The sequence below is a fragment of the Scophthalmus maximus genome, chromosome 18 (assembly GCF_022379125.1).
Source record: "Scophthalmus maximus strain ysfricsl-2021 chromosome 18, ASM2237912v1, whole genome shotgun sequence".
Taxonomy (NCBI): Eukaryota; Metazoa; Chordata; class Actinopteri; order Pleuronectiformes; family Scophthalmidae; genus Scophthalmus; species Scophthalmus maximus.
Window position 1 is genome coordinate 12,079,418 of NC_061532.1, and position 25,795 is coordinate 12,105,212.

The 25,795-nt window shown below is 43.1% G+C and overlaps 2 protein-coding genes across 3 annotated transcripts in view; one reads left to right on the forward strand and one right to left on the reverse strand.

Annotated features, from left to right (window-relative positions):
- The first annotated feature begins 936 nt into the window (after positions 1-936).
- slc22a16 (solute carrier family 22 member 16) lies at positions 937-9,493 on the forward strand. The gene is made up of 8 exons (XM_035617165.2): positions 937-1,229; positions 2,119-2,595; positions 3,415-3,532; positions 5,040-5,601; positions 5,982-6,109; positions 7,039-7,148; positions 7,606-7,705; positions 7,849-9,493. The coding sequence occupies exons 1-8, from the start codon at positions 1,186-1,188 to the stop codon at positions 8,005-8,007; spliced, it is 1,698 nt and encodes a 565-aa protein (XP_035473058.2). The 5' UTR covers positions 937-1,185; the 3' UTR covers positions 8,008-9,493.
- A 954-nt stretch (positions 9,494-10,447) lies between these two features.
- usta (uronyl 2-sulfotransferase a) overlaps positions 10,448-25,795 on the reverse strand; it is a 46,936-nt gene continuing 31,588 nt past the window's right edge. For both annotated transcript variants that reach the window (XM_035618297.2, XM_035618298.2), the window contains 6 exons: positions 24,450-24,605; positions 19,993-20,072; positions 19,738-19,891; positions 13,278-13,375; positions 13,007-13,164; positions 10,448-12,836 (listed from right to left, as the gene is read on the reverse strand). In XM_035618297.2, coding sequence (XP_035474190.1) covers positions 12,544-12,836; positions 13,007-13,164; positions 13,278-13,375; positions 19,738-19,891; positions 19,993-20,072; positions 24,450-24,605 — 939 coding nt within the window. In that variant the 3' untranslated portion in view covers positions 10,448-12,543. The remainder of the gene's footprint in view (positions 12,837-13,006; positions 13,165-13,277; positions 13,376-19,737; positions 19,892-19,992; positions 20,073-24,449; positions 24,606-25,795) is intronic.

Here is a 25,795-nt window from a genome sequence, read left to right on the forward strand (position 1 = left end):
AGGTGTAGTAAATCATTACAGCCACAGCTACTGTGATCAATTATTAATCAAAGACTCCAATAGAAGCAGTTTCTGGAATAAAAACACAGAGACGGGCTTTCCTCTCGGGAATTCTCATGACTCTCTTTTGGGGGGGGGGGGGGGTGCTTTGTCTCATCTTTGCTGCATGAAAGAGGAAGTAATCTGTGGGAATGTCACTACATCATGTGGTAAAAGCCGCGGCACTGAATCTTTACCTCCTTTGAAACTGAACGCAAACGCATGCACACCTGCATGGATTCATTACGACTTCAATGCTATCTGTGCGATTTGAACTTGTTGCAGATATATGTAATGTTAAACTGTCCATGTTGCCGGGTTTAAGAGATTAACCCTGACCCTGTGACGATGGGGAACTCAGCAGCTCGTTGGCACCGTGCTCGGGTAGTAAACACCAGGCACCGTGTACTTGTTTCACTGCCGTTCGAAAGGGCTGATGCCGCTGTGATGATAACTCCTCAATATTTCCCGAATGACGTGATGATCTCTTGTCTGGTTTATTTCACTATTTCACAACCCTTGATGGGTCACACATCAGAAGAAGAACATGGTGTCAGTTACACTCACACATGTCATGCTGCTGCCACACCGGTCCCGTCCATACATCACCTAGGCGCTCGACAGGCCGTGATGGCAGGAGAGAGTTCAGAAAAAACGAACCCCCCCCCCAAAAAAAAACTCTCTCATGAATCAGGTGTATTCAAAAGTGACTTAATGCTTTGTGTTTAATCCTACTAACCTGGCCTTGCATGATTTCTCCATTACATGAGAAATATATAATGATATATGATCAACATAGATTTGCCAAATAGCATTTAGTCAAATAGCATTTAGGCCTGATCATTTAAATCAGATCTATACAAATAATATCTATATAAAAGATGGAATTAAGAGACATTACAGCAACCATCACCAATGTACTTACTTTACTTTAATTATGTTTGTGACGTTCCAAAATAGCAGCGTCTCCACGCACGCACGCATCAGTTTGTGCGCGCGCGCGTGCGTATGTGCGCGCCCCCCTACCCTCAGTCCGCTCCGTGAACGCCACAGTTCAATACTCATCCACTGGAGAGAGAGAGAGAGAGACACACACACACACACACACACACACATCGGGAGACGCACGAATCCGCAGGGAGAAAAATGAACGTGGAGAGAATATTCGACGACCTCGGACATTTCAACAGGTATGGATCATTTCCACTCTTCTCCAGAGTTGTGGAGTTTTTATGGACGAGTTTGGGATGTTTTTTTTTTTCTTCTTCTGCTCTGTTGTTCTTGTCTGTGCAATAACTGCTGCTGCCTTTATATGCTGCTAGTAAACAACGATCATGGGCACGTGCTACTTATTTGATTTATTTATGGTGCATATTCCCTCTCTCACACTTATTTATAACTTCCCTTTACTGTCTATTTATTGTGTATGTTCTTCAGTCTTTGAGTTTCTGTGTTCTATTGTGTTCTTTTTGTCTTTTTTTTTATTATCTGTGCCCCCCACCAGGACCTGAGTGCATCATTTTGTTTCCTTTCACGCACCAACGTGATCTGGAAATGACAATAAAATGTCTTGATTCTTGATTCTTGATTTAAATCTTCTAATTTGCCACTTGGAAGTAATAAAAAGCTGAATCACTCACAATTACTTATGACACATGAAAGTGCATGTCGAATGAATCTGTGCAGCGCGTTCTCTTGTATAGTATCATCACCACCAGTTACCTTTGTGCAGTTAATTATTAAAACTGCATTTTACATTTCTGTGCAAAGAAAGTATTTGCATCTTAAATATTAAGGGTTGAGATGATTTCACATGTTCACAGCACATTGCAAATTTTCTCAGAATTACATGAAATCTAACTGTCTTTTTTTTAATTGAAGATATACTATATGCAACACAGGCATACTAGGGTAAACGATTATATATATATATGTGTGTGTGTGTGTGTATATATATATTTATGTATATATATATAATGTTCTATGTTGAAGGACTCATTAGTAGATGAACTCTGAAGGTTACCCTTTGGAGTTATCAGTTAAATGTCCATGTCTGACTCTTATTTTCTTTCTCTTCAGATACCAGGCATGTCTGTATTTTGCAGTGGTCTTCCAGGCCATTGCCTGTGGGATCCACTACCTGGCCTCCGTTTTCCTGGTGGACACTCCCAACTTTGTGTGCAGCCCGCCCGGCAATATCACAGATATCCTGTACGGTAACCTGACGGCATCCAGTCTGGAAGACATCCTGCCGGCCTTCAAATCGGGGACTGGGCCCCTGGTGGTGAGGACGGCTGAAGGAGAACAGTGGGAGCTCAGCCGCTGCCGCTGCGCCCTGCGCACCAGCCCCAGAGACTTCGCGTATGACTTTGATGGCAACAAAACAGTGAAAGCCTGTGATGGAAACTTTGTTTTTGACCACACCGAAATTCAACAAAGTATCGTGACGGAGTGGGACTTGGTGTGTGAGAAGGAGTGGCTGGCCAAGCTGTGCCAGCCCACCTTCATGCTGGGTGTGCTGATCGGAGCGCTGGTGTTTGGGGACATTGCTGACAGGTGAGCGAGGCCACAGGATGGGGGGGGGGGGTTCCAGTTACGACAGGCTGTGGCCGCGAGAGAGTCTGCCTCTATAATCCTGCACACGTGTAGCTCTTGCTTCAGGAGACGCACTTCTGCCCCAACATTAAACATGACACTATCCCCCTTGGCTGCTGAGCGGTTGATGCGTGAGTGCAAGACTGAGTGTAGTTCACCCCACGGGACCTCACAGGCAATGGAGGCATGTGAAAGGAAGGATGAGCGTGGCAGGAGGGGTGGGCGGTTGGTGCGGATGATCGGATTGAGGGATGATGCTTTGAGACAATGATGGGGAGCAAGAGGAGGTTAGAGGTGGCAAGAGAGCAAGAAGAGGAATTGGGCGACCGAGACTGAATTGGTCAAGGAGGTGGGACGTCAGTCTAAGGGTGGAGGACACACCTGCTGGATGGGACATGGTGCATCTCTTCAAAGTGGCTTGTACAGAGTACTGGATAATATTGACGTGAGACATTGTGCCAGTTTAACCGATGCAAATCAGTCATTCATTTCATTTCATTCGTTTGTAGACCAAAAGATTTATCAATTATTACTTTAAAAATTCGACTGAGTGATGATGAAAATATTCAGCACTTGCAGCTTTGCAGGAAATCTTCTTTGAAGCAGAACTTTACTGGTTTTTGAACTTAAGTACTAAAACACATAATACACAGGATTCCCTGTTTAATCAAATAGATATCTAACAGCTGCTGTAGACTCATGTTGCTTTTTTCCTCTTTTCCTGGATCCGTCTCTCTCTCCCACCCTGTCTTCTCACCTGCATGTGTCTCTCTCCTCCAGAGTTGGCCGTGTGAGGATTCTGATGATCACCAGTCTCGGTCAGTTTGTGTTCGGCGTGGCTGTAGCGTTCTCTGGAAACTACTATTTTTTTGTGTCCCTCCGCTTCCTCCTTGCAATGGTGAGTTCCGCATTTGTGTACCAATGTGGACATATGTATGGAAAAGATAATATAACATCTAATGCAGTTCCAGGGATGGTGAAATGATTTTTCAAAACACACTAATGTCTGTATATGAATGTTAATATTTAAAAAAAAAAATCTCTTACAAACACATGCATCCTGACTTCCTTTAAAAGCTAACATGGGACCAAGGGAGATGCCTTTTTCCCCCCACTTCATGTTCACGATGTCCCCAAAGTCGGGATGTTTCAATATCCAACATCCAAACCAAAGCTAGATGTTTGCTCCAGCTGAGTACAAAAAGAACAGAACTGCAACTGTGCAACTTGAACTGTACATAAGCTGAATATTCTTTCCATTTCTGTGCTTGACAGAATAGCGACTTCTGTTAATGTAGTAATATGTTTGAGAAACATTCAAACATTCATATACAAGAAGGAACTAAGAGAAAGCATCAGACCACAATTTTATATAGACTCACGTTTTTTCATAACCAATGAAAGAAAAAAAAAAGATACAGATGTTAAGGGAGAATCAAATCGTTCTGAATGACAAGCATAGATTGCTGTGTGTACAGTATATGTATAAATATGATGTTTACATTAGATTAAATAAGATAAGATAACAGTATTAGTCCCAGAATGTGGAAATTTATTTGGTACTTGTTCCGAAATGCCTATACATGATAAATATCATTTCATTTAAACCAGAACCTGCGTCAGTTGGTGCAAGTTTCAACAAACAACAACTGAAACGTTAACCAACCACAAGGAATTTAATGGATATACAGTTGAGGGAGTAAAGCAACTTAGGCACAATCAATGCCGTCAGTGTGTCTGTGAATAGTCGAATGAATGTTTGTGTTATTTTATGCACAAGATATGTGCATAACAACATTTCACAAGGCAAAGTGAGGGAGTCATTACAGTTTCAAGCCTGCGTGGCATCACAGTTGAGCTGAGAGAGCCCCTACAGTCTGTTCTCTGTTTCACTCCTCCACGTCTTCTACCCTCCCCCCTCCAAGTCCTCCTCGGCTACAGCTGTCGTTTGTCACACAGAGTCAGACTCTCAGATGGTGTACGCTCGCACCGCGCAGCCACACTTACCACAGTGCAAATTCTGTCAGGGATCCCTCTCATATTAATTACACTGTGATGGAAATATGTCTCTTTTAAAGGAGATCTGGCGAAATGAACAGTATTGTTGCCTTTAAGTTGCAGATATTTCAACATATAACTGCTCTAGAGACAAATCTCCATGTCATTTGATAATGGTATGATTATATTCATGTGAAGGCCAAAGAGTTTATCTTTTCTAGTTGTGTTATTTGCACCTTCTTGTGGCCTAATTGGCTGCTGTTAAAGTTAAAGTTATAAAAGCTAAATATATTGCCTAAAGGAAATACAAACGCCATTAAAAACACTTAAATAGTTCAAAACGGATACTGTGAATTCTGCGGTAACAGCGTATATACTAAAAATGTTCCCGTCTTCGCTCTCGGCAGGTGTCCAGTGGCTACCTTGTGGTGGTGTTTGTCTACGTCACGGAGTTCACCGGCATCAGGGTACGCACGTGGACTTCTATGCACGTGCACGCAGCCTTTGCAGTCGGGATCATGGTGGTGGCTCTGACGGGTTACCTGGTGCGGGTCTGGTGGATCTACCAGATCATCCTCTCCCTCTGCACCTCGCCCTTCCTGCTTTTCTGCTGGAAGTTCCCCGAGACGCCCTTTTACTTGATGGCAAAGGGCCGGTGCAAGGACGCCCAGACGCTGCTGGATGCGATAGCCCGCTTCAACGGCCTTGAATGCAGGCTGAGGGCAGATGAGCTCCTGGAGCCGGAGAAGAGGGAGAACGGCAGAGCTCTGCTGGAGCAGGGAGCGGACGAGCTGCCAGCGCAGACTGACAAGAAGCTGTCCATCCTGGATCTGTTTGGAAGCTGGAGGATGGCGGGCCGTACGTGCACAGTGTGGGCTATCTGGTTCATCGGCAGCTTTGGCTACTATGTTTTCTCTTTAGGATCCGTCAATCTAGGAGGAAACCAATACATTAACCTCTTCCTTGCTGGTAAGTGACAAAGTCCTACAAACTTTAAAGAGTCTCAAAAATGGTGCATCATTACCCGAACATCATGTTTATGTGGGAATCTCATTATATCTGATGAGCAGATAATTTGCTTATTGAAGTATTTATGTTTTAAGTTTACTTTGTTCTTTTATTCTATATACTTCATACAGAATATGCTGATTTAATGTGCTCCATTTACCATACATCCAGGGGCCTTTTTTAATCCCCTGACGTTTGCCCAGGAAACATGCAGCCCATTTTGGAAGCCAAGAGATTTACTATGTGGTTATTTAAGTTCCCCGAGATAGAATATCACAGTGTCAGTGTATCAGTGGCCCGATAACCTCTGACTTAGAGCTTCTATGATTGGCTGTTTCCAGGTGCAGTGGAGCTTCCCTCATATTTGGTTGGCTGTTACGCAATGGACCGGATTGGAAGGAAGAATACTTGTGCCCCAGCTCTGCTACTGGCCGGGGTCGCCTGTATGCTTATCATCGTGGTGCCTTCTGTATGTACAAAGAGCGTGTGTGTGTGTGTGTGTGTGTTTGTGTGTGTGAGAGAGAGAGAAAGAGAGACAATGTTTGTGTGTTTAAGAAATTTAGGTCATGGTATTCCTAAATCTTAAAGTAGGCTATCATAATTTGAGTTCTCCACCTCTGTCGCATCATTAGAAGCACATTTCAACACAATTTTATTCTTTTGGATTTTAAAACTATTTCTTTCAATATTATTTTTAGTGGCCCCATGTGGAAAAAATCATAAATATTTACAAGAATTCTGTCAGAGAATTTGCTGCTGTACACTTTGAGCCCACCTGTTGATAATCCCAGTGAAAAAGGTGTCTAGAGAAAAAAGTTTGATTTCAGCATATACAAGGACATGAAACACATCACATAATGTGACTCAAGCTAGCGGTGCTTATGGTTGGGTTAGTGTCCAAGTAAATATGACCTTTGACCTCGGAAAATCATTCTGAGAAGAGCAGTCAACAAGTGTGACGTGCAAAAATGAAATTGGTGTAGAGTGTGGAGACAGCGTCTGTCTTCTCCTTCTGAAGGCCTCCACAGGAAGACACAATCTAATCTGACTCCCTCTGCAGAATTCTCACACTAACACATTCCACAGTGTATGTGACTTCATTCGGTAGACTACATGGACATCTCACCTTGGTAAACACACCACGGTCTCTGACGTTGCTAAGTATGAGAGGACGTGATTCACTGTGGATTGAAGTGTTCACTTTAATGACTATGCAAAACACTGTGTACGGACTTGTTTTGCTCAGCTTTCCATAAAGACTGAATACATTAGCTGTGTCCGAAGGTAACAAAATCCACCGGCTACATGATATTTCTGGTTTGCGCACATTATTAAAGTATGTCCATGACGGGCCAGCTCACTTCTCTTCCATCCTACACCCCTTTTTTCCCCCCACAGGACATCGAGGCCCTGGTCGTCGTTCTCAGCATGACAGGGAAGTTTGCCATCGCCATTGCCTTTGGTCTCATCTATTTGTACACCTGTGAGCTTTATCCAACCATCATCAGGTAAGAACAAGCAGAATCAAAAAACACACTCAGAAATACTTTTTTTATGGACGGAACAGGACTCTGGAGCAGGCTGTATGGTGGTGTAGAGGCTGTTGCCTCACAGTAAGAAGGTTTTGCATCCCGGTTCGAACCAACCAGGACCTTTCTGTGTGGAATTTGCACGTTTACCCTGTGTATGCATGAGGCTTCCTCCCACAGTCCAAAGACATGCAGGTTGGGGTAAGGTTAATTGGAGACTTGAATTGACCATAGCTATGAATGATAGTTTGTTTTTGTATGTTGGCCCCGCGATATGTTGGCGACCTCTCCAGGGTGTTGCCTGATTGGCACACAGACATATCATTTTTCCTTGTTTTGTTGTTGGTATTTTTATTTTTTTTTGTCTGTCTGTACCCTGATGTCTCTAAATGTGCCTTCTCTAATGTTGCTGACCTTGTGCATGATCTCCCTGCAGGTCTCTGGCAGTAGGTAGCGGCAGTATGATGTGCCGTGTTGGCAGTGTGGTGGCCCCCTTCTGTGTGTACCTGGCTGATGTTTGGACCTTCCTACCTCAGGTATACATGTTCTCTTTTGACTGGTTGTTTGATTACTTGGTTTCCGGCGATTAGCACCCTGATCCTGTCATATTGTGTCCTGGCGAACAAAAGAATATATTTAAACAAATTCATTTTAATATTTCTTCACGACCCCTCTGTAGCTCATTGTGGGAATCCTGGCATTTATTATCGGAGTGCTGACGTTGCTGTTGCCTGAGACCCTGGGCAAACCTTTAACAACCACCTTGGGGGAAGCAGAAGCTCTGGGAAGCAAAAAAAAGGATGGGTTGGAGATGAACCAATGTGAAAGCAAGGCCTGAGCTGATACACTGCTGCAGACAGACACGCGGAGAGAAGCTTCAGAAAAACAGAATGGAAGGAAGATAGACAGAGGAGATGGTGGCTGCAAGATGGAAACAGTAACGCCGTTGATTTATTGGATTGTGGGGAGAAAAATTATAGAAGAACAAGCTTTCATAAGAACCTTTGTAATGATGCGTTTGAAGAGATTTTGTACTGCAACCTCCCGTTTAGATATTACAGAAACACTTCTGCCTGAATTCAGATCTCAACAATGAAACCATCAGTCACGTATACAGTATGCGCATGGTCTATAACCCCTGTGTCCATGGAAACATGAAGGATGTTAAAGGGTCATTTCTGTTTATGCAAAGTTCAGTATTGCTTTTGTAGTTGTGGCCATTATCACTGTTAGTAATGTCAATATTGAACTGTTTGCGGGGGTCTTGGAACACAGAACCATCGCCATAACAACAGTCATACAGAAAGATGATCAGTCAGATGTTGAGATATAATATAATATATATATATATAATATATTATATATAAATAATTCAAATGTTTTTCTTTATTGGCATGATCTTTATGAGAATTGGGAGCAGAGCTATGTCAAAATATTACATTTGGAGATCGTTTAAAACCTGTCTGATCATCTGGCTGCTCACTTTTCTTGTTCCCTATTGGACTTCCTTTTAACGATGTTGTTGTGTTTACCCATTTCAGGCGACTGTAGTGAGTACAGTGTAAATATTACTGATGACAGAACAACTTTATGATGATGCCAAATCTCCAACCCAGTGGTAACTTCTTTTACACATACATTGTAATTCATCCTGTATATTGTAGTATCCCCAAATTTAACAATAACATGTATTATTCTAATATCACAAAAGTGACTTATTGTTTTATTTTAAAGTTTAACCTTTTTTTGTCTAAATCTCAGGGCATCCACTGTCAGATATCACTTTGAAACTATCATTATATAGGTATCTTAACTTAGCACTCTTTTGATATTATCCTCAATCCCATCATCTTAAAGATACCATTGTTAAGTGATGTGAGTGCACTGTATATGTATAAGTGCACGTGTGTAAGTTAATGTCCTAGTTTTCTTCATGCTTATACTGGTCATGAACTCTAGATGCTGGGCACAAGGGAGGAAAAGCGTCTTGAGTAAAACTGCGTTAATGTATGTTCAAGAGTGGAGGTGTGATCTCCTATTGTTTGGACCAAAGACGGTATGGAGTTGTATCCACTGGCTTTGTAATATTGAAGTACACAACTAGCATGTTTTTGTTTCATATTAAACCATTGTGTTGTGTTTTAATCTGAAGGAGTCCACTGGTTTCCTAACAGTGATGACATTTAATGAAAAGGTGATGGAAGTATCGTCATTCTGAATCAACGCTTTGATTTTTGATTTTTTCTTTTTCTTTTTTAGTCTGTATTATTTTTATTACATCATGGAAAAATAAATAAGAAACAGGCTAAAACAGAGGTTGTTGACTCTCTCTCTCTCTCTTCCTGTTAAAATGGGGAATTGGGGAGGGTTTAACCTAATACTGGAAAAAGTGGGGATTCTATTTTGAATCACACTGGGGTACACGGAGCAGGTTCAGGGAACAGCCCACCTACACCAAAAGCTTCCTATTGGCCGGCGAGGAGGAGATCTCACTGCCACAGGACCAGCTTCCTCTGCACCAGCCAGCACATGAACAAACCCTCTGTGTTCAGCTTCGGAGGAGAAACTCTGTAGATGCGAGAACAGAAATGCTCAAGTAATGCACCTCACTTGAACGATTGACAGCCGGTCTGCTAATGTGAACTTTCAAGACTTCCATGATACTGTTTTCTGTGGAGATCCTTAATCATCATAGTCATCCGATTTGTAGAGCTACAACCAAGGCCAGTTGCTCCTGGTTGAACGCCCCTCTGGACATGATAGTGTTGTGCTGCCAAATAGTGTGCAGCTGTGGTTGGACACACTAGAGTGAATATTTTGTGCTGGAAATCCCCTGTCAGTGTTTGTATTGTAGCTCTATCCTTATGGGGGCCAGGACCTTATGGGCCATGACAGTAGATTCAATATGTTTGTTGTGCATCAGTGGCTTCTACCAAATGCATGAAGACATTCACGTAGAAGATGATGTAGAACTGCAAAAACAATGAAGATGGACCGAACATAACACACTATTTGTTTTATATTCAAACTGACTCGAATGTTTCTGTAAGAATGGGAAAAGGACGCCACTTGCTGGTCATGTACTGGAGCTACATCGGAGAAATGTAGTTCACGTCAAAGACTGACAAAAGAAACCATTTGTAACTTCTGTTTTGTGAATGCCAGCACTATTTTGTTGGTGATTCATTTTACTTGCACATGTCTGATCTGGTACCTGGTAAAAAAAAAAAAAGCAGATGGTTAATTCTTATATCACAAGAAAATCAAGAAACAAGGAATTCCCGGACATAGACAACACTATTATTGTGAAAGTGTCAACTGTGTCAACTCAGCATATATCATTCAAAACAACAGGCTCTTACAGTTTGCATACATTTCCGAAGGACATGAATAATGTGTTTGTTGACAATAACAGTCGTCTTTTCCCTTCTTCTTTTTTTTTACAGAGGATAGGCAGCGTTGTCCAGACTGGATAGCCACGGGGTGGCCAGACGTAAGATGAGTTGAGGTTGGGTGGAGTGATGGACAGGCTGCTGCATGGAAGAGAGAGCTACAGTACAAGTGGAAAAAAGCAGAGAGGGGGTCTTGGATCAAGGTCTGCGGGCTGTTCTGTTCGTAGTTGACGATCAATCTGACGTGTGATGCAGCACAGGAGATTTTAAAAAGGTTCACGATGAAGCTGCAGGGAGAAACGGCCAAATACACATTTTTACATACACATTCAGTCAAACCACCTTCAAGTAAAGCAGAGACATTAGCTGCAATAGTTAGAGGACATTTATTTTGAAGGCTGTAAATGAATCGACTGCATTAGTTGTTGTTAACCAGTTTTTGGCTGTAAATATGAACCCATTCTAGACGCCATCAAAATGCCAAGAAACATTTTCATAGCCGCCAGAAACCAAAGACACAAATCAACAAGTTATTAAAACATTTTTCTTCCTTCCTGAGAATCTTATCTGGAATGCAAATGAATACAAAATAATAAATTAAACTGGCAAAACAAAGGAAACACTGAACACAAACCAGGACAATGAAAAAGTTACAGACAATGGAGATGAGGATTGTATAGTGAAATATGGAGACGACATGTTAGCTTATGGTCACTGTTCCTCTGCATGTGATGAAAGACATACACTCTGCGCAGCTGCTGGAGCATTGGGAATTGGCGTTAGCTGGGTTTGGTAACACTTTACACACTTTCATGATACTAGTCTGAGAGAGAAAACAGACCAAAATGAAACGCTTACATAATCCAATTTGAGATTAAAGACAAATTAGTATCCAGTTTTGTGACCAAATCCCTCGTTTTGCTGCAGAATCTCAGGAAAGGTCACCTCAGAACAAAGTGCAGTATGTCCATACAGTTTCGTACTGCATCGCGGTAGACACATCGCTATTTGGCAAGCTCAATCATTTAAACTTTGGATTAAACTATGTAAACTCTAAATGCTTTTTAGTGTTATATTAGCCTATATTCTTAAGAAACGACCAGTCCCAAGTAATAAATCTATCCTAAAATACACAGCTGGTTTGGTCAAACTCAATCATTCATGCACACTTCATTGGAATTCTCTGAATTCATAATTGAGTGCTTGCTGTTTAACCCTCATTTATACCTAATAATATTTTACAAATTAAAAAAAAAAAAAGAAGTTATGAACCAATACTACAACAACTGACTTTGACTATGTCACACAGCTGATGTGCACAGAGGTTCCTCTCACGCAGTAACTAGAACAAGGTTTGGCACTTACAACAGTCCTGGACGACTAATGTACATACAGTACAAGACTTTTGGCACTTCTTTTTATTCATGGACACAATTTCCATTCCAGCTTTTAGGACATTATTCCTTTCATAAAGTATGATCTTCTCTTCCTTGGGTAATGTCTCTGAAGTCCACTCATACAGTAAACAACCCAGCGACCGACATTTTGAATATTTCCCCGACACATTGTCTGTTTACATCTTGCACTAATCTCTCCTGGAGACAACAGCGACGATAGGTTATGTTTTTCATATGTAAACAGCCCCCCCAAAAAATTCAAACAAAATTTGAGTCAAGCAAAATAAGCTTAACATTATTTCCCATTGTCCTTGGTCAATTTTTTAAATAGAGCATTTTGTCCTTCCAATAACTCAACCCTATAGTCCTCAGTGCTGAGCCTGCCGTGATAGGAGCCTATAGCAGATGGAAAACAGAGCTCGTAAAAACACGAGCGGCAGGATCCGCAAACCCCTTGACACAACTCACTTATCTTGGGATTACTGGAAGACAGGGAACGCTCCCCTTTGCCTTCAGGCTGCCTCCTGCCAATTCTATCCAATCAGCTTTTTTTTTTGGCTACATCTGCCGGTTATCAAACGGCCCTTAGGGATGAACCAGCCAACTGTTGGCATCCTCTAGGTCCGCGTCCAGCTCCTCGTCTTCATCCAGAGGCTCCGGGGTTCGGAGGGCCAGCTCCCGTAGGAAGGCGGGTGAGTAGGCAGGGGGTTGGGAGACGGACTTGAGGCCAATCTTTTTCTTCATGAGGTGGAACTGGTCGCGGATGAAGTTGTAGAACTCGTACTCGTAGCGCATGCGGTGGTACAGCACCTGCAGGGCCTCCAGGGTGGGTGTGTGTTTACGCACCGTGCCCGTCATGTTCCCCATCTTCTTGTAGTCTGCACAGAGAAGATGGGGAAAAAAAGACCAAGACGAGGTGAGTCGCTTGTCACCTGACAGGAATCCAGTCAGAGACTCAGAAAACAAAACACACCATATTTAAGAAACAGTTGAAGAACACTACAAAGATGATACTTCAACAAAAAGGCATTGTGGAGCATGAGTGTACCTGGGCTCTTGTAAATGTTGAGCACGCCAGTAAAGTAGTGAGGTAAGAGCCTCTCCAGCATGAGCAGAACATCCTCCAGCTCCTCCAGGATCCCCACAAGGAGGTAGGTCTCCAGCACATTCTGCTTGGCCCTTTCCAAAGCCCATACCCCCGGCTCCCTGGTGGACAGAGGAGAAATGAGAGCAAGGGATAAGGAAATATAAGAATGCAAATATTCCAACATTTCAGAGAGCAAAACATTCTGTGATGCCACCTACGAGTGTGTGGATACCTGCATTGAGGATGCTGTCCACAGAAGTAGGGGATGATGTAGAAAACTCTGGGGTTGGAGCACTCGGGGTAATTCTCTAGAATGCACACGTTGATATCCTGAAAGCGGATAAATGCGTAAAATTCATTAGATCATATATTCCTACTTCCCTTAGAGCTTCCGTTCCAGTCACAAGGAAGACGAAGCTCATAGAGAACTGTAAGGATTTCCCTCTGCCACTAGAGGGAGCGGTTCACCAGCACGTCTGTGAACTCCAACTCCTCGCTATCCTCTGAGCAGTCCAAGTACCCTGACTAACCACATCCTGTGCTTCAAGATAAGCTCTGCGCCTTCACATCAGCTGGCGTCAGAGGCTGACTCCAAATAAGAACACGTACGGATTCAACAGGATAAGAGAGTTTCAAGGGGTCAAAATTAAAAGCGATCAGATCGGGGTTGTGAACTTTGTCTTAATGTGGTAGCCATTAAATAATGAAAGGGAAAACCAGAGGAGTGAAGCTGGCCAGGCACTGAGTGCTGCTTGAACCAGCAGTCAAATCCATGTCAGGTGACGTAAGCCTTGGATGGATGGCAACAAGTACTGAGCAACAAAACACTGTGCGAAACCATGACTCATACGCAGGCGAATAATAGACGGCAAATGCTCGGGCTCATATACACACGCACGGTAGCACCAGGTTATATTCAGGAGGCAAAAGGTGTTGGCAGGCCTGCGTATGAAAGTGAACAGGGAGCAGGCTGAAAGTGTAATGATTGCATCGGAGCTTGCCCTCTAGATTTATGCACTGATAAGTCGGCAACGACAGAGCGGTTCGTCAAAGACAGCGCTGAGGCAAACATGGTCCATCACAGAGATGAAGTCGAGTCAGACAGGACCGGAGGCACGGACCTTCCCAGAGGACGCAGACTTTCTTTTTTCTAGGGGTGAGATGTGTGGGGCCTGCGGGGTGAACACCGGCAACCAGGTGACGGAGCTGCTGAAAACACCTCACTGACAGGCAGGCGGTGTAAACACTGTTCAACTGGCAAGAAACCACGTGTGTATGAGCGCGTGTTCGCTCGGATTGAATAGAATAGAATGGAATAGGAGGCCTTTATTGCCACTGTACATGGAATCACGCGACGGCATTTGGAGAGCTATTCTGTTTCTCACATTCAGGAAATACAATTAAATTGTGTGTCTTCAGAGACAGTTTTGTTGGCCTTTGATCAGTTTGTCACTTTTTGTGATGGACAACTAGATAGATTACTAAATCGTATCATAAATACATTTGCTATCGATGTACCGATGGCAGGATTGCACAGAGGTCTATGTAGACAAACTGGAATGACATTAATTATCCACTTGCTCAGTTATTTTTCTCCATGCAGCCGAGCACTGTGGTACAATTGTGTCTCTGATCACTGAGTGGCTTTGGGGTTTGTTTGAACTTTACGTCCGACTACTCGGTCTGAGCTGCACTGTGCATGGAGAGCCGGACTTATTGGTGATCAGTGAAGCAAACCGCTGGAAAGCTCTTCAAAGGAACCACAACAGAATCCCAGAGGAAACCTTTGGAAAACAGCTGAGAGTTGCGCTTTTGTTTGCGTGCGGGTCGTGTCCGGACTTGTGATAAGTTTGCCCAGCTTTTCGTTGATTCATAATTTCTGGAGCAATTTGTTGCTCTTCTTGTCTTTCATTATTCTGAGGAATATATCCAGTGTCATCTTCTTTCTCAGCAGGCTCCAGTGTCCTCTTTGTGACGAGTTACATTTCTCTAAAACACACAATGGAAAACAAGGACTTTTGCACCACATTCTGTGTGAGAAACGATAAACCACATGCAGAGATTTCAAAAGAAACTCAAGTTGAAGAAGATTTCACACACACAATCTTTACACTTGCCATGCAAAAAAACAAAAACAAAAACAAAAAAAACAGACACTGGGAATGGACTCCGAAAAAAGCCTTTTCTACCTCATGAATCACAACACAAAAGCCGCCAAGCAAATCATTATGGGCCAAATTAGAAACAGAAAAGTGTGTGGGGGGGGGGGGAAACCAAGTGACAGCCAGAGTTAAAGAAACAGAGAAAGGGGGACAGGAAGTGACACGCGTGACGCCATCCCCCCACGCACATGGCTCATTGCCAGGAAGTCCCTCCTCCGCTCTGCTGTGACACTTAATACAGGGCCCTCATGCCTCAACGTTGATGGGACCTCTGGGAATCCGGCCACAGCTCATTTATATACAACTAAACCCAATCACACACGCACACACATAGTGGACAGTCACTTCGAAGATTCTTTAGAAAGGCCCATTAGTATTTAGGAGAGAGCTCCTGTGTGCACACTCAGGCTCATTGTTCCTATTCTCGCCGTGGATTAGGCCAACTGAGCAGTCACACTGAGACTGTAGCAGAATAGGCCCTAATCTCTTCAACAGCCTCCTGTTTCACTGAACAGATTGTATGCATGATTAAGTCATGAGTAATTGCTGATTTAAAATGTTCTCCCATGGGACTGTTTGATTCAGTTTCCATCAAGGAGCATGGGAGTCGGAGACCTCGGTCAAATTCGATTTCAATTTTTTTTTGTTAGCAAATTAGCTGTTAACACATCTCTGGTTTATTTTTTGCCTTCTAAATGTCTCTTTTCAAACATGTGAGCAAACAGGTTACACGTCCTGCAGTTGGGAAGCAACATAATCTTTCATTTGGAGTCGTGTTTTTGGCCACTATTGGGGTGATGCAGAGAAGAGAAGACCTTACAATCACACGATTCGTTGTTAATGTAAAAAAAGTTCTGATTGTTGCTGCTTTAAACCTATAACTCTATAAACTTGCATTTGTTTCAATTGAACTCTTTACCATACCAGACGGGTAAATACATAAACTGTCAGTTAGGTTGCCAGGTTCAGAAATCCATAAAAAAAATGACATAAAGATACGGCCGCACTAACAGGTTGTTCTGAGTGTGAATATATGTGTGATAGAAAAAACACTGCGTATAGGAGTGAAGCGAGGAGTGACTGTAGCGAAAAGCAGTTTGGGTGTTATATAATCACAGTTATTATTGACATTAACCTTTATGTGTCTTACAAAACAAACCATTTACTTGCTTCGTCAACACCCGATAGACGCAAGCATCGGTTGCACCTGAGGCAATCCACTCTGTGACACATTACTGTTTCTAATGTCAGGGCATGCTGGGGCGTGGTAGCTGCCAGTTTAGCCTCTCATTACTTTGTGTGAGCGTGTGTGCCATTGAAAATGTCAAATGAATTGACAGCAATTGATTTTCACTTGCCGTGGGAGTCTCACCTGATTGGACCTGTGTTTTTTAACCGTGAGAAACGAACCTTGTTGTTCTCCGGGTGCAGTTGAAGCACTAAATTGCTTCGGTATTAATTTTGCATGTGTTTGCATGGATATTCTCGTGCATAATCTCACACTTATATGCACAAATTGTACTTGATGGTAAGGCTAAATTAAACACACCTAACTCTTTACAGGACCTGAGGTAGCCAGATCGATCTGCGTTGGGCTTTTAAAACCCTCTGCATTCCCCAGTAAAAATAATTTAAGGGCTTCAGTGACAGTCCACGCATGTGCTTAGTCCCGCGTAGGTGTAACTTAGTACACTCTGTGTTCAAATGTCCAGTGCACGTCTTTGTATAGTGCAGTGTGTATAGTGTGTGTAAAAAGGGGTGTGGGGACTGACGGAAAATCCAAGCCGACCACAGGAATGTCTCGGCAACACGTGCATCAGGTTCCCTTCGGCCCCGGCTGGAAAACTGACAGTGTTCTTTCATTGACACCTCTCAGGTCCAGCGCGCAGGGCAGGCAGGGCTAATACACACCAGGCAGGGGATATATCCAGGACTAGCCTGAACTCTGTTGACATATCAGGGCACTCCTGCTTATACACACACACACACACACACACACACACACACACACTTGTGTTTTTGAAACGCTTTACTTGTGAGGACACTCGCCTCCCGGCCTAAAATCTGGACCCAAACTCTCTATGCAAGACACTGAAACTTGAATCTCTCCTAAGCTTTATTTCGAATATCAACACTGAATAAGATGAACCCTCCCTCATGAGAACGTGTTGCTGTGGTCCCATTGTGCCTGGGTCGCTGATCTGTGTGGTGGATGCATTTGGCCAGGTGCTTCCAGTACACAAGCTCGACTCTCTTCATTCTTTCTAAAGCTTTAATCTTTAATCTTTAGACCTAATCTTGATTCTGCAAAAAACATAGAATACATATTACATTTGTATTATATCTTTATTTACACTACACTGTGTCTCTTTCTGTCTGTGACTCCATATGCTGATTGCTGAATTAATCCTTTTTTCCTGGAATTGGTCCCTCAGGTACATTTTTGGAAGTATGTCGTGGTATATGTTTTTAAGCCATTGTATAACTATACAAATCCTAGTTTGGCACATTCTTGCAGCCACTCTTTACATATGATTTAGCGCATAACTGCCAGCTTTTTTTTCTTCTGATTAGGTAGGTTGGGTTGTTTCTGTTGCTGCTGGTGAGTTAATTCAATAAAAGTGATGAGGAAAAGAGCAAGTCTTAGAATACACATTTGTGACTCAAGGGGAAGACGTCACATCCTGCTTTGTGACAACCTAAACTAGACTCAACAAAGAAGCAAAACGTCATTACTTTGGAACACGCACACACACACACACACACACACACACACACACACACACACAGGTAAGCTGGTCTAAAGCCACACAGCCCTCCCTCTCCGCTTTAACTGTAGCAAGGGGCCCCCGTGGTCTGCATACTTTAATAACTCAACTCACATGGTCCACAACTCCCAAGGAAAGCAGTGCAATACTTAATTACACCCAGTCAGACTCAAGCCAGAATGACATTCACTCCTCCTATGAGTCGCTGAGTATGGCCTCCTGAGCTCTAAGGGTCTCTGGCAGTAAAGTGGACTGTGGGAGGAATGACGAGGAGTGGGCCTGAATAGTAATTTAACCTTAAATCTGAAACAGGTACTGATATTCATCTTTTTAGTGCTATAATATTTTCACAATCTGTGCTCTTGTCTACTTTCTCCTAATCCAAAATGTCATATGTCTACTTAAGGGACTAAAGGGAAAGACCAGTCCTACGTTAGACCAGTCACTTCGCTGCTAAATGCTCTGTAGGACCTCATACTCAGATTGTATTGAATTTGCTCCTCTCTACTGTGTTAAACTGGCACAGAGATTTAAAAAAGAAATTTGCAACATAAAATTAAAGTATGCCTCCAAATGACACGTGCATATAAAAGAGTGAGATGCATTGCTTTCAGTATGGTGCTACGGGGGTAAACAACTCTGCCAGCCAGATGTAGGATACTAACTTTTTGATGTGGTTACATTAAATCAGGTGTAATTGGAATCATAATCAGATTGGAATATTAGGTTGGCATCAGGCTGCCTTTCACCCTCCAGCAACACCATGTGTAGAACATCTTCAAAGAGAGTACAATGTGGCCTCAATATATTTCCGTATTGAATAAATGTTCATGGACTTATCTATTAGCAGTGAGGATGTTAACCTTTGTTTCAAGGTAACAGACACTGATACACAGATCTCAAACGCATGATGAACGTAATGATTGGGCATTTACATTCACATCCCAACCGAGCCTCCGTTTATGAAACCAGCTGGCCTCCAACCAGAAGAGATACAAATTCAAAGCACTATTATTGGCAAGCCGGGGACTCAGTCATAAAGTAACTACAGCTCTGTCAAACAATGCAGACGCATTAGTATTTCAAACCATAAACGTCCGTGGCATCGATTTAGCTTATGTCCATATGAGAGTAAATTGGTTTGTGAGCACTGGGACTGAGATGAAAGGCAGATAGAGGAAGAGAAGGCTTAAAGAATATTTTTTCCCCGATAATATTGTTAGACAGTTAATTACATTGGGCAGTGGTTCTCCTGAGATCACCTCAGCATGGTACCAAATGTGGTGCGACCTCACCAGCCACAGTTTGCAGCTGTAGTTAGATTGTAAGTGCCATGTTTTTCCTCATAGTACTCGTCACTATTTACGTTACATACAATCTTCAAAATGAGTGAGGACAAATGCCTTTAGAAGTCATGTATCTGTTTGAATTAGAATATTTTTTTAAGGACAGTTAAAAAAAAAAAAACATGACTAGACTAGACTAGTCATACTCATCAGATTTTTAAATTAGCATTAGATGAGTCAGTTCTCTATATCACATTCTTTTTATCTGTGTCAAATATTTTGCACAACAAAAATGTTCTGTATCTCATATATCATAATTTTGGCGAATGAAAAATGTATATATTCTGAAAAAAAAAATCAAAAGCATTGATTTCGAAAGATGACATACAACTTGAAGCACGTACAGTAATGTTTGCCTCAACAAACGCCCCTTAAATCTTTCCAAAAGACAGAAACAATAGTCAGCTGTAACTCACCAGGTATCTCTCGTCATCTTTCATCCCTGGAGTTCGGATGAGGTGGTTCTGCTCGCCCCTCCAGTCACCGAAGCGACGGAAGAAGTAGTTGGAGAGGAACCGGTTGATGGGATCCCGGATTATGTTGATATAGACAGGCTGCTCTATCCTGAACCTGACAAAGGCAAATGAATAAACGCCATTTGACACCTGCTGCCCATATTAACCGACATATGGAATAAAAATACACTTAAGAAGTAAATGTAATTACTTCACCTGGTGAAGTTGAGGAAGTGAACATGCCGCGTGTAGAGGAATGGCTGAGGGATATTGGTGATGTTCTTCATGAGATCCACCTGAAAACACACACAAAACGCATCGGCTCTAAATATGGGCGATCAACAGGGATGTGTGGAGATCCAGTCCTAATTGCTGGTACGTAAAGTCATGGTTGATACCAATCAGTTATTACAATAAGATAACAAAAACATATACGAGACTTAAAACAGGAATTGTTTCACCTTACATTTATGGAGGCCTAATAAACCAAATACCAAACAGGTGTTGTGAAATGGAAACAAGAATATACACGTTGAGCCCAAGTGGTTGAATGTTTGAAATGAGCACCATGGATAAAGAGTACTCTGGCTGTAGATCTACCTGGCTCTGGGCCCACCTTGATCTGATTTGCATAACAATCCTACATTGCACACAGGCCTCACCACAATTCCCACGTCTGCCGTCAGTGCAAAACTACATATGTATTATTGTTCTGTTCATCTGGCAATATTCATCACCACAGCTCGTTTCCCCGTGTGTCACACACGGGAGAGCCAACATTTAAAAAACGGCTGCAATTCAAAATGTATTCTTCCTCTGCAGAAAAAAACCCAACAACCTCTCAAGTGCTTTCCGGGGGAGACAGGCTAAGGGCATCCCGAACAAACATGAAATATCACAGTAGTGCCATACACAGATTCAACTGAGCATCAGCTGCATGCACCGAGCCGATGAGCACAACCAACGAAGCATTCCTTGGAAACAGTCTACGAGGATTTCACGGGAAACTGTCTGAATGTGACAAAACAGAAGGATTGATTGAACTAACTAACCTCCAAGTCCCCCCCCCCCCTCACATTCTGTCGTGTCTTTATATAAATACCTCTCTAGCTGAAGCCATTGATGAGCAGGGGAACTGTTTGAATGTGCTGCTCTTATAAACTATGTACAGGCACCTGTTACGTCATAGCAAGACTATTTGGACAGCAACAGTAATATGTATACTTGTTTGTGTACACAAGGCAGTTAATCTGAGGCCCCAGTCAGATTTGGGCTTCACACCCGCCCTCTTCTCTATAAACTCAGTAGATTTCCACTCGCTCTCCTTCGACTTTTCTGTGGATGTCTCCTGCTGTAAAGTATACATTTTAAAACTGTGATTGGCACAGTACGATCTATGTTAACTACTCTGGGTGCTACAGTCTCCGTCAGACAGTTAATCTTTTAGTAAAAACGTTCTACCCTTGACCATTAGTCAAGACCAATTAGCCCAGAGCTAACCCCTGATGCCCCCTCCCCCCCCCCCACACTCAGGTTAATGTGCACACCCTGAACCCATTTGGCACATTTGTGTGTGTGTGTGTGTGTGTGTGTGTGTGTGTTTTCTAACCCACCCCTCTGGTCTGTCTGGCCAGACACCCCTCTCATTCATCGCGAGGAGCTGCAGGGAGACAGAGGGAAAGTGGAGGACAGTCTGAGATTCCAGGCATACCTGCCACCCCCCTGACCCCCACCCCCTCCTTCTTCCTGGGCCCCCGTGGTGTCCTCACAGGGTTCATCAGGGGAAATGGAGGAAGAGCCAAAAACCACAGAAGGCTTTGACTGCTGCCCTGCATTAAACTTCAAATCAATTTGTCTATCTGTCTCACATCCAAAAATTGTCAATTTCATGTGTTGCTTTACCAAAAGCAAGCGGTTCCCTTAAGTGTAGCTGCAGGGATGCTACCAGGGAATGACTATTTATAATCTGCTCGTACCGGGCCCAGACACTTCCCGGAGTTTCTGTATCTGTGGCTAGAGCTGCTTTCAGACATGCACGGACAATTTCCTGAAATTTCCCTGACAGCAGCCAAGTCAAATTTCCAGGAGTGAGCCCATATGAGAGTACAGAAGGACGATGTCACAGCGAGCGAGCGAGTGGGAGTGTCGATCGCTGTGAACAAAAACACTCTAATATTATCACCATGTGCTGCCTCCTGCGTGCCACATAATGTTCCGGAAAACTTCCTGCGGGTGAACTCGTTCGACTCGGACAATCTCCTTCATTCGTTTGTCAAATGTCCACAGGAAAAAAAATACAGACCCACTTTTCCGGCCTTTTTCCGGATTCATGTCTGGAAGCAGCTGAAGTGATGCAGATACACACGGTTTGTGGCTGCAGAGCATCGACACAACATACACTGAAACATTAAGACGCTGTCTGTCTGTTTCTGAAAATCTGTTTTGATTTACAGGAAGTATCTTGAGCCTCTTCATCCCACTAAGCCTGTTCCCCCGGCACTGAGAGGGACAGATGGGTCCCTATACCATATGTCTCACATCTGCAGAATCTCTGCAAAGTTCTACCAAGGTAAACCTCCATTTTTTTGGGCACACCACAAACAAGGCATCAACCCTGGGCAAACCCATTAGCGGACTACTGGGAGAGCCAGCAGGAAGATGGTCCACACACTGTTCCCCTGAGCCACGACCACAGCTGATGAGGACAGCATTTCTAAACTTAGGCTGACGCACGTCTGGATCTGCATAGGTCAACACGCAGAAAGCAACGCACGCACATAGACACGCAAGGAGGAAGACGCACTTCGCGGAGTCACACACAAACACAAACACAGGCGTACGCTCTTAAAACCGAGCCCCCGTGCGCCGACACCGGAATGCGCACTCTCTCTGAGGAGCTCTGCTTGAGACCGTTCACAGAGATGTTTTATGTCCGCAAAATGAATGAGTCCGATGGTGTCCGGCCACTGTGTGTGCAGCCAGCATTTCAGGGTCTGATGAATGGGTAAACAAGTGGCCGTTTCAATATTGACTTTCAACATTTACATCAAATCGGCCAGTAATGGCAGCACATATTTAGCATCTGATGACGGCTCACAAATGGTCAGCAGCAGCTTATTCCTGAAGGATGCTGTCAATAGCCTGATGCGAGGATGTGAGTCACCGCTTGCAACACTCCCACACAAACACGCACGCAGTTAGTCACTTTTCTCACCCGGAGGACTACAGAAGGCGATGCATTAATGGGAAATGTCATTGACAGAAGTGTAGAGGAGGAAGCCTCGCCCCCATCGGCAAACGCCAGATGTTCACCGACAAGTTCTGTATTTAAGCAAAGGTACATATATCATACCTGTTTACAAATGATGCTGCTTTTTGTATTTGTATTTGACTACAAGTCAGAGGACGACGGAGAAAACACAAAAACACAATACATTAACGGTCTGAAAGAGCCCGTTACACATTGTGAGCACTTTTACTATTTGCCTTTTGCTGATTGTACTTCCAAACATCTAAACCTACTGGCCAGCAAAATTACAATGCACAACATTTATTATTTCTAATCGTGGTGTTTGTACTCTTATGTATGTAGAAGTCATGAAAGCTACTCAGTACAGTTCTGAGTTGCCCCCAAAGGAACTGAATCCAAATCCATCTGGTTAGCTGTCCGGCCAAAGCTGGGGCCTGCTTGGAATCCCGTTTGCATCCAAACACAGCTAGAAAAATCATACGTTTACATTATTTAATTGTTTATGGTATAAATATATTTTTCTAGTCTATGGGGTTTGTGGAAAAAGGCTGAAGAGAGATTATGTGATCTCAGTTGCTAAAATCAGTGCCATTTAGATACGCTTCATACACTGGCATCCCCATCGGCTAAAGGCCAGGACTTCTCCGTGTCTCCAAAGGCTGCGTTTTTATTTATTATTTTAATGAAAGCAGTTTTCCCTCTGTAAAGCCAACACTCATGTCCTCCAGATATTCCAGGAAATAATAAAGGAGATTCCTCATCCTTTAGTTTTTTTTATTTCTTTTTTTTATACCCTGAATGAAAGACAAACATTATGAGCGCCTGCTGCTGCCGTGCTCACTGCGACCGCATAGTTAGGAGCACAATAGAAACCAAAGAGGCTGAGTTCTTTTTCCCCACATACACTAAGTGTTACCTTCAGTCAGGATTTTTACAACTGTCATCTGCTTTGAATACGGGTGTTTAAAACCTGGAGGGATGATGAACGCATAAAAGAAGACCACAGGAGTAACAATAAAAAAAAAAACGGTTGATTCTTTTTCTTTTCTTTTTACAAATTTGACCTATTTCTACATTTCAATGACAGGACAAACTCCACAAGCTGATGAACGACGAGTATGTTCAAGCACTCCACAACACACGCTAAATGGAACTTGAGGAAACTGTTTCGCAAACTCCAAACGAAAAATGCATTATTTGCATTCAAAGGTAATATTTGGGCAATGTGAATTTAAGGCACTTCCCCCCCATCTTCTTGTGTATGGAAGTTATGAACGAACTCGATTGCAACAGGGATTTACTAAGATACATGTCCATCACACAACAGATCAATGACTAGATCTCATTTTAAAAAAGACGTCATCCTTCCTTTCATTAAACCTTTCTTCCCAACCATCTCGTCGTCTTGTCAACCTTGCTGTACCTGCTCATGTTTCGTGAGGCGTGTTTTATTATGGATGTCGGAGGAGACCAGGTTGAACTGGTGTTTCTCAGCCAGTAACCTCAGTAAGATGACCACTGTCCGGCTGCCGCACTTCCCCACACGGTTATAGACCACCTGGCTGGGGAACGGGAGGACCTACACACACACACACACACACACACACACACACACACACACACACACACGCACACGCACACACACACAGATGAAGAGAAAAAGAAAAAGAGAAGTGAAAGATTAATGACACTGGTGATTCTTTTTATATGTGAATAACTCACAATGATGTTAAGGAACACAATAACATGATTTTATTGATGTTACTGTACATAGAACATATTTGAACACCGTTGTTGACAGGAAAGGAAGAACCACATTGTTGGAAGTGATACCAAGAGGAGAAAACAAGGTCAAAACCTGACAATAATGCCTCTTTCTCTGACACATCTACTCTCCCTGGAGCTGGACTCAGTTGACCCTGCAACGTATTCCTTCTCAGGTACAACACACAAACACACATGCACACATGCACGTATGCACGCACACACACACACACACACACACACACACACACACAGAATGGGAATGCATTCTTTCATTTTCTCTTCTCCACTCCATGAGTCAGAGACTCTGCTGACTTCTGCAAAGTGATAATGATGCAACTCTTTAGCCCCATCACACAAACATGCACACGCTCACGCTCGCTCACACACACACACACACACACACACACACACACACACACCTCATGAGTCACCAGTTAAACAAGTAGCATGATTCAGACAATCCAATTACGTAGATTGTGTAAAATCAATCTGCTCACGGGGAAGGAGAAGTCGGGAGTGACACAACATGAAACTCATTTTAGCACAAGCGCAGCAAGAATGCACTAATTTGGCAATTATCCCTAAGGGCCCGCGAGGTGCGCACAAGTGGCCCCTTAAGAGTGAAGGCTATCCGAGCGCATTTACCAGTGAGGCAAGAGTGACAGAAAATGAGGGGCAGTTAAAGGAATAAAAGGAAGTATGGGAGATGGGAAGATAGTTCCCTTAAAAAGACATCTGGAAGATTTCTCTAGAAAGTGATAGAGATCTACCACAAAAAAAGACATCTCCCTGCTGGTGATGACTTGAAAGCCTTTTCCCCTCATCAAATGAAGGCTTCCTGTAAATCAGACGGGGGGGATTCCCAGTCTGGAATAGTACTTTTGGGGGGTTTGGATATCTAAGAGATCCTGACTGCCTGAACTAACTAGTTCACTGGCTCATTGGGCCACAAGTTTATGAGCAATTTGGATAGTTTTCTAGGTGACTGCATGGCTGACTGGC